The following is a 10,435-nucleotide window of genomic DNA, read 5'->3' as shown; positions in this document are numbered from 1 at the left end:
GTTTTTACCCCTCCATATGTAGATATGTACATATTATGTTGTAAATATCAATAGTACATAATAAGTATATGTATAGTAAAAGTTTGTAATTTTTTATTATTCACTTTCGGTCAAATGAAAATATCAATAACACCGAGAGCATGTGTTCATATACATATAATGCGCATGTACATAATGTTCATATACAGAGTGTGTCCCTACAAAGACACTCTGTTCTGTTTCGCCGATTTAAACAAAAGTTTTTCGCATACGGCGTGATCCATTTCAAATATCCTATAAGAAACGTAAAATTACGTTTCGCTCAAAAATATCTGAGCAAATCATCAAAATAATTATGTGTGGTAGCTCAAGATAGAATGTCAAAACACAATAATTATTTCAATTAATATAATAATTAGTCCAAAAAAATTATTTTAGATCTGTATTTAATTATAAAAATTTGTAGGCGTTTTTTAATATTATTTATATTGTAATATAAATATACCACATATAAGTATACCACAAGTACGCCATAAATTTAATCGCTACTATTTACCGTAACGGCATCTTACATTAAGCTCCATTTACTCCCTGCATTGATATTGCAAAAAGTCCCTGTGTCTCGCAAGAATGATCCAAGTATACGTCACATTTTCTTGCCTGTCATTTGATTTATCTCCCCATTTTCGCGAACCTGTTGCAACCGCTCGGACAAATTGGTTCAGATTGACTCTCTCTGCCTCGGATATCTTTGAATTCTATCAGGAATTTTACGAAAATATGAAATGCACGTTGCTCACCTCTGTGAAGTTAGCACTGCAATTTTGGAATTTTGATATAATTTATAATTGAAGGAAATACCATAATTCTAAAATTGGAACAATTTCTTTTCAAAATTTTCCTCATTGAAAATTCCCACATCTACAATCCACCATGTCAACCAGCACTGAAAGTATGGAGATTAAATCTCAAAATAGAGACGAGCTAGATCGATTGGACGCTGAGTGCATGGCGGCATCTGAAGAGTTCAGGACCACTGAAGATGAACCAATAATATCGAACCCCAAAGATCTGGGCAAAACAGTAAAAAGAGGGAAAAAGTCCACCCGATATAATTTATGATTGATAGAGTTCTGGCTCTTCCCTAAAGAGTTCTCGAGTTCTTGTGTGTGTGTGATAAATTAGAAAAATAGTTCTAGTGATTTAAACTAAAATATATATTTTATCTTTTATTTTCGTTAGAATCAGTAAAACACAGGTCAACACGAGTATCAATAATGAAGCCCAATATTATGGTGTTTCAACCTCAACTTGACCTAACATAACTATTCGACAACGGATTCGACTGTCGAGCACGCGCAAACAAAGGCCATTGGATCCGTTTCTCCGTTTAATCGAAGACCGTGATCAACACGAATCTTCAATATGGACAGATTACAGAGATTACGGACAGAAAGATTGGAAATAAAAATTTGGCGCTTCATATGAGTTAAAAACACAAATCATATGATTAAAGTGTTGTTTCTAATGAAAAAAATGGTGCAAATTAGAAATGAAAATTTGGGCATCTGGGGATCTGGGCAAAACAGGAAAAAGAGGGAAAAAGTCCACCCGATATAATTTATGATTGATAGAGTTTTGGCTCTTCCCTAAAGAGTTCTCGAATTCTTGTGTGTGTGTGATAAATTAGAAAAATAGTTCTAGTGATTTAAACTAAAATATATATTTTATCTTTTATTTTCGTTAGAATCAGTAAAACACAGGTCAACACGAGTATCAATAATGAAGCCCAATATTATGGTGTTTCAACCTCAACTTGACCTAACATAACTATTCGACAACGGATTCGACTGTCGAGCACGCGCAAACAAAGGCCATTGGATCCGTTTCTCCGTTTAATTGAAGACCGTGATCGACACGAATCTTCAATATGGACAGATTACAGAGATTAAAAGCAGAAAGATTAGATATGAAAATTTGGCGCTTCATATGAGTTAAAAACACAAATCATATAATTAAAGTGTTGTTTCTAATGAAAAAAATGGTGCAAATAAGAAATTTGCACTTGGCTTCCTCATAGAGGAAGTGACGTCTTAAGATGCTAATACAGCCCTCTGATTGGTTGATGACGCCTTAAGACTATACTTAAGACGATCTTGAATATAAGACCCGACTATGAATACCAGCCTTAAAGAATTATATAAAATAGAAATAGAGAAGACTGAAGAATATAACAAAATTAAAAATAGACCGATATCTTATACAGAAGTTAAAGCTATTACAGACATTTTTCTAAAAATTAGAGACCTTTGATCGCGTATAAAACTGAGTCTATTTAACCAAATCTTAAAGAATTATATATGAAATAGGGGTAGAAAAGACTGAAAAATATAATAAAATTAGAAATAGATCAATATCTCCAAATTTGCAAAAATTAAAGCGTAAACAAATATTTCTGAAAAAATTAAAATTTTATTAAAAAAGAACCCCTTGATTATTAGCAATTTTTATTAATTCTATTATATTCTTCAGTTTTCTCTACCCCTATTTCATATATAATTCATTAAGATTTGGTTGATTAGTTCTGAACTTATAGAAATTTTGGTAAATTTGGCACATACACACACACATACACACACATACATACATACATACAAACAGACATTTTTTAAAATTGCAATTTTTCGACGTTTTAGAACATTCTGAACACATTCAGAAAAACAAAAAGAAATTTTTTTCTACGAAAACAAAGCTTCCTCTACGAGGAAGCAAAAACAGCGGTCCGAAATTTTGAAATGCCAACTTCATGATTTACGATTAAAAAATCGGCGACAACTTTTTAATTTCAATTCAGATCAATTTTGCATCGCAATACTTTCCGATATAGAACTTTTTCGATGCTACCCAGAACTCCGAAGAAAACATTAATTTTCCCCCAAAAATTTTCCGAACTTAAAAAATTCGGTTAGGGTTACCCAACACCCCCCCCCTCCCGAGGGGTATCACTTCCACGATATAGATGATGGGTTAGCAATGTGCAGACATTGTTCAAAAGAATTTCGCGAGCCACGAATTTTAAATAAATTAATAAAACACTTATGGGAGCATGGTATAACTAATATAAATGAGCCCGTACCGTACAGAGTACGAAAATATTACAAGTGCTCATATGGTGTGGCGGTATGCAATATATGTGGTTTCATATAAATTACAAATATATATCAAATCCTACGGATGTGATAAAACATGTAAATAACAAACATCCCAATGTAATTGTGCGTGCTTTTACCACCGTCCTCTTCCGCTCACGCAGAGCGGGTATGGCGTTGGTCCTGAGCGAACGCGATACTAAAGCGGAGCGACTTAATTTTGTAAACGGTTTGAATAAAGTGAGACATACTTGTATTAAACCGCGAGAGTCGAGTGTGCACACCCTTCCCAGCCTACATACATAACATAGATACAGGATGACTTTGTTACATGGACACTGGCAATATACTGTTGATTTATATACCTCCAATAATTTCCCTCAATATTTGAAACTAATGCTATGCGAGAAATTGAGCATTGTATATAGAAATGTATACGAAAGCAATAAATTTTATTTTGCTCCTTATTTTAGAGCATCTCGTAAAGTAGCTAACCAACTAATATCATCTCTAAAAAAAAAATGATCCGAAATTACAATATGTAGGACTTTCCGTTTTATAGATCTATTCGATTTGTTTTCCATAACTGACGTAAATGGTGTAACATTATATGATAAAGCTAAATTATTAATATTAAAATTAAGAAACGAATCAGATTTAATGCAAATTATCTTGAACTATAAATTCTGTAATATTATTTTTGTATAATTATTTTTCTTATGTGTAATTTCACATTTTACAGCTGACTTATGTTATCATATTAAATGTATTCGCACTTGTATATGCAATTAACAAATTTCGATATACATATATCTTATCGATGTATATTTTTTCGACCTATATTATTTTAATATTAACTTTATGAACTTTATATATTGTAATCGTAATACATTGTAAATATAATAAAAACTGCCAAAATAAAATATTTATTTTTTTTTAAGACACTGTAATAATGAAGTACATAACGCTCTCAAAGTAGTGAAAATCACGCTCGACGACTTTCATATATGTAGCAGAATCTTTTAATTGAGAAACTAATGTATCTCTGTTGATCAGAAAAATTAGAATTTCAATCTATCTCGCCATTACATGACTCTGAACAGGAAACAATTAAATATAGTGTATTTTGTGAGAAAATGGTTATCCTAATTTCTCATTATAAAGCTATATTATAACTGATCCGGATATATATCGTGCATCGCGCGTAATAACGCAGTGGCGGTTGTACCTATCGGTTGTAACAGAAATGCAAGGATCGTGCGCAGCGAGCCTTGGATCGATTCACGTACGACGCTGCAGCGCGCCGCTGCACTTATTTCTGCGTGGCTGCGCCGTTAAAGTGCAACAGCGAGAGACAGCCGGCCGACCGACGTAGAGAGACAGTTCAGGTTTTCCTCCGATATTTCTTACAAATGTGCGTCGCACACCCAACATCGAGTTTGACACGGCGTAAAGTTTGAAACGAAACGCCGGAAACGACAAGAAACTCTACTATTTGCACGGTGTGGTATTAATCTAACAGGATCTCTCGAGAGATCTCTCTTGTTATATCACCGCTTTATAATTAGTCACAGTTTTTTACATATTTTGATATTATATTATTTATTTGCAGTAAATAATATAACGACATCAAAATATGCAGATATATGTATGTTATAGTATAATATATTTATAATATATAAAAGATTTAAAAGAAAGATGATATTCAAAGAGTACAAATGAATAAATCATGTACAGATATGTAAATTGAGATGTAGCAATCTCATCGTTATGCTCGTCTCGAGAATTTTTGTAAACGGTCTTTATGCGTATAATTATAGCGAAGTAAATGCACTGGCACGCATTTGCCAGTGCATTTACTCGCAGTGATATAGCTCTTACAAAGTACATCGAAGGTCAGCATAAATCTGTCTTTCGACGTTTATTCCCCAGGACGCATTAATTTCTGCGGATTACCAACGGTCTGTCGTGACAACAGATCCTTCCAAAGCGAGCAAACGGTCACATCTACCTGCGATGATCGTAAATGTATACATATCGAGGTACTTGTTATAAGAATGTACGCATTTCGATTAAAATGCTTATACGATACAAGATATAATTTCGACTCAAGAATTTCACATAGAATTTAGAATCATTTTTCACAGATAATTTGCACGAGATTAATTCCTCGAGTTTTGAAATTCCGTAGTGTTTTTGTTAGAAGAAAGTACATTACTGTGGTTCATTGCGTACAATCTTCCCAATTAGTCCTAATATTTCCAACGCCGATCCCTTTCGCTACAATTCCTGGAACGCTTTTAACGCTCATCGCGACAAAACGCAACTTAAGGTACTTATAAAAGGCGAAATTGCTATAATATCTTCTCGGCGAAGTTGTGGCAAAAGGACTCAACAATGCGCCGGGAATGACGTTCGCTTCATAACGCTTCTGCGAACCGCAGAGTTCTACTTCGGATTGGAAAAAGCACGTCTTCCGCGAATAATAAGAGATCGATAGGAGATTACTACGGCGCCATAGAGTCCCAATTACCCGCATGCAGCTGATTCGCCGGCGAGAATGTCGAAAGCGTGAGGAACTCGTGAAATGCAGCAAAGTACATTTGCGACGCGCAATCGAAGAGAAGTGCCCATAACGAGAAGCATACGTTGGCAGGGCTCAAATCAACGAAGACCGAGAAAAATTAGCGACAAGAAATGGCGCATGAGTATCAAATAATTCCGCTCGCCGGTACCTTTTTGCCTGGTCCCTGACATTTTCATTAAGAGCCCGTCCTTTTAGAATCTTCATGGTTATTTATAGAATAATCAACGAGTCTCGAGGCGTGCCGATTCTTCTGCGTTCAAAAAAAAAAAAAAAAAGAGAGAGAAAGAGAGAGAAAGAAAAAGAAATAGCTCGAACATCGACCGTACTATAGTTAATTACCGCAAATTCGATACATATATTAAAAGTTCTAATAATATGCGTTGTGAGAGTTATAATAATTATGTTACAAAATTTCATTATTGTTGTTAATTATCTCAAAACAACTTATGCTAAAAGAAATGTTCCACAATTATTACTAAATAATTATCACTAAAAAACTGATCTCGATTAAAAGCATAATACAAATCAATTAATGGCACAATAATAATAATAATAATAATAATAATAATACAACAAGATACAAAATAGTCTACGTTCAATGCAAAATTTTCCCAGCAATCTTTCCTTTTATATTAGAATGTGCATAGTGTGAATTGTTACAGCTATCAATATTGATTTCTCGATATTCCCGAGTAATGAGCAATAACGTGTTCCGTTGTGCAATTTCTCTTGGACAAGTAAGGGTGATCTAAGTTGTTTGTAGGAGCGTGATAATCAACTGGAAATAACAAATGACGATGTACACGTGAAGATAATCTAGCGCAACGATTACCGCTACCTGGCTTTAATTAGGCGAGACTGACCGGGGAGAGAACCAGATATCCTTCGGTAGTCATCTCGGAGGTGTCTCGGGATACCAGTCACGAGCGTTTACGTAAAAGATTCCGACCGTGAGATCCCGGCGCGCTATGCCGGCGGCGAAACAATGCGCCGTTAATTCGCGAATTAATTCGCCGACGCGAACAGTTATAACGACGGCGGCGACGACGGCCGGTTCGAGAAATTTCGTCCGGCCGTTCGATCGATCGCGTGAGACTCACTCTGCGGGACGACGACTAACGATTGGCATACTCCGATCGCGCGTAATGACGAAGCACGCACGCGGAAGAAAGGCCGAAGTCGTTTAACCGCCGCTTTTCCATGTCATTACGCCGATCTGCCATTTTATATTTAGTCGGTGGGGATTCCAATTAGCTTCTCTCTCCGTCGTGCGCCTTATAAGAAGGCATAGGACGGGTATATCCCGTACACCATATATATGGCGGTATCCATCGACGGCGGGGAGCAAAGGCGCTGACCTTCGGAAGGTCATCCGTCTTGCAGCGAGTACGATATGCTTCCGTGTACCATCCGTGGTAGCAATAAGGGACCCCATGACGCCCGGTAAGGAATATTGACCTTACGTGCGGCGAATTAAATCGTTACCTAACGAAGCGCGACGGACGAGCTGATATTATAGAAATAATTAACCAGCCGTGCCGGGTTAAAAATCATTACCGCGCGACGGTCGTGTTAACTCTCTCGTAAATCAGTCCCCGCGATCTCTCGTTGCCGTTACACAAGGAAAAATGATGATGGGACTATATATTTACATTCTAAAACTCGTAATTATTAACCATAAGCCGAGATCATCATCTCTGTGAAGTTGGCACCTCAATTTTGGAATTTTAATATACATATATAGTATTACGACTTAATTTTTCTCTCCATGTGGTTAGACAAAACAGCGATAGAGCAGGTAAATTTTCATCACTTGCAGCTTGCAAATCTTTAAATATTGCGATTCTTTTTGGAGAATCGCGAACAAAGTTTATCAAATCTTTTGCTACTCCGAGAAAATGATTAATTATATCTACATTCTTCATTGCATCTTGTGCAACGAGATTCAACGTGTGCGTTGTACAATAAACAAAAAGCGCTCTAGGTTCCAAATTCCGCTTTGACGAAATATTAAACTTTCCGAAACAGTTTTGGGACAAGTCACAATGTGACGACGTTCTGGAGATGGGTTATTCCGAATCATCTTTCTTAGGGACGCGTACTGTCTTTGAAAATATGTTTCGTCAAGACGTGCTGTCCAAACCAATTATTAGCATCTATCTCAACCAAAATGACGAGAACTCCCCTGACGGCGGTTTACTGATATTAGGCCAACCCAATCATGCCCATTACGTGGGCGAGTTTACGTATGTGGATGTTAGCCGCCGCGAATATTGGCAATTTAAAATGGATAAGATTGAAGTTGAAAATCGCGCCTTATGCGGGAAAGACCGTCAAGCTATCGTCGACATGGGCTTCTCTAAGATAGGAAGACCACCGAAAGATATCGCAGCTCTTAAGAAAGAGATCGGTTAATAATACAGTGCCATGCGACGATGATTAAATTCCGCTCATATTTGAAGCGCCGTCAAAACATTGACCTCTCAATTTTGTAATGTCTAAGTCATAACGTAATAAGACATATTTTACAACATTTAGCAGCGTTTCCGATTTAGTGTTGCTTACTTCGTAGAAACCTAAGAATGTTTCTTTTATTGTTAAGTCCGGCAACGTAAATTCGGAAGTTAATGAAAACTTGTTCCAGTCTTGAAATATCTGACGTTTCCATATCCACGACGATAGAATAAAATTCCACGGATTTAATTTGTTTTAAAATAATGTTTATAACATCATGAGCCATCATTTCCAACATTTCATTTATGTGCTCATTATGCAGTCACTTGTAACTTCCGGCTGGTTTATCTAACCACCACTTCAATTCCGGAATATCTTCAGATCTCATTTTTAAAAATTACCTTAAGTTAGAACATTCTTCGTTGAAATGTCCTCGGAAAGGTAAACTTTGTTGAGCTAAAAAATTTACAGTACTAAAAACTTTTAATAATGCAACTCGAGAGTCGGCTATTTCTTTCCTCTTTATATCAGAAAATTTTTAAAAATGGTTGCGCACTCAGTTCACTCATTGAAAAATGCTATTAGTCATGAGATAAATTGACCAAATTCCGAGTGTGGAATTTCCATACTCGGATAAATTTGAGTGTAGACTCTTCCACACTTCCACACACAACCTGTCGGGCCAAATATATTCTGTTGCTATCAACCGTCTTGTTATGTATTCAACTTATGTCTAATCATATTATATTATATTTTAATGCAGAAAGGTAAAGAGCGCTAAGGAGACTTTAAAGCGTAATCATCGACATCCGATTATTTATTCGCTGCGTTCACTCGTTTTTTCGCGCGTGTATGTAAATATACATCCAGAAGAAAATGACAATCACGCGCCAGTCGTAAATGCAAAGTGCGTCGGGCTGAAGATAAAGCGCAGTCGCGATATCACTCGATGAAATTCAAAACGTCTATGACGGCTCTATAGCGTGCAAATACTCCTCCCGATCTTTGACCCGGTCCGGCACAGAGCGAAAAGATATTAATGACGCTCCGTGGGGAAAACAATGAGACGCTTGGTGCCTCGTCGCTGTAATCAGCGTTTCTCAAGTCAATAATCATTTCGCGGCGGAACGGACAATTACGAAGACAATGACACTCGCGCAACGTTTCTCCCCTAAACACAGACATTAATATTCCCGCGTTCCGGGCTAATTATCGGATAGTTGGGCGTGCACCTAGGCATGTGAAAGTACTTGCTAACGAAGCGCAAAGAGTCCGTCTAGGAAATCACACGCATAAGTCGTCTTTGCGTTTAATTTCAAACTTTTAAGATCACTTCGCGGTAGTAAATTTGTGAGATGTTTGTAGAAATATAATAAATACAAATTTTAAGAGTTTGTAAAAATATCTTATTCATAAAATTACTAATAACAAGTATTTCCTGCATAATCAAAACCTTTTTTCAGATAAATAAAAAGCAGTCACGTAGCATTGAGGGTCTATTTTATCGACGTGCGTAACAATTTTGCCATATGTACTAAGTGTGGAAAAGAAGTCTATTGCAATGACAAACATATGTTGTTTACTTTAAAACAACATTTATTGTATGGACATGGTATAAGTTACTCGAGAATGCGAGTTTGTGTTCCTTACACATTTCGATCGTGTTACGATCTCACGGAAAATATTGCTACGTGCATTATTTGTGGACGTATGTATAGTTTAATTAATCAAGTAGATGCTGATGCCCTGAGAGAACATATTAGGAAAGTGCATCCACAGTGGTAGATTTCTTGACCTTTCTCGGAGTTCTCTGACGATTTGAGTTCGTCCACGTCGCGAGTAAACGCACGATGAAATAATAATTTGTGCGAAGGAGGACGATGTCCGCGAGCCTCGGCAGCAAGTGGACAAGAGGCTATAGTCTCAACCGAATAAAATGGTCAGGCGTGACACGCTTATTCAGATACAGTTGCAAAAAGCACGGTGGCAAATAAAAATTGATATTTTTGATTCGCGACGGCGATCATTGTTGTGCAATTCGCCGCGTAGCGGTCCATCTCGCGGATTCGCGGAAAGTGGCACGCCATCTGCTCGGCGAACATATGGCGAACATAGCGTAAGTCATTCAAGTCGGCGAGTATTACCTCGATACTTATAATAACTCGGTATATTAACTGTTATGCGCGTCCTTGTAATTGCTGACTGTCTTGGATGTCCGACAACGGCAGACGACACCACGATGCAGCGATATTGTGTTCTGTTCCTG

At 36.9% G+C, this 10,435-nt stretch overlaps 1 protein-coding gene across 1 annotated transcript; it reads left to right on the top strand.

The window, feature by feature from the left end:
• The first annotated feature begins 912 nt into the window (after positions 1–912).
• LOC112460622 (lysosomal aspartic protease-like) lies at positions 913–8,130 on the top strand. Its single transcript, XM_025025403.1, has 2 exons — positions 913–1,062; positions 7,744–8,130. Exons 1-2 carry the CDS (start codon positions 913–915, stop codon positions 8,128–8,130), a joined length of 537 nt encoding a protein of 178 aa, XP_024881171.1.
• Positions 8,131–10,435: the final 2,305 nt, after the last annotated feature.

The sequence above is a fragment of the Temnothorax curvispinosus genome, unplaced genomic scaffold (assembly GCF_003070985.1).
Source record: "Temnothorax curvispinosus isolate PA1 unplaced genomic scaffold, ASM307098v1 QBEX01010681.1, whole genome shotgun sequence".
Lineage (NCBI taxonomy): Eukaryota > Metazoa > Arthropoda > Insecta > Hymenoptera > Formicidae > Temnothorax > Temnothorax curvispinosus.
Note: the sequence above shows the minus strand (reverse complement) of the source record. Positions and strands in the feature narration are given on the sequence as shown.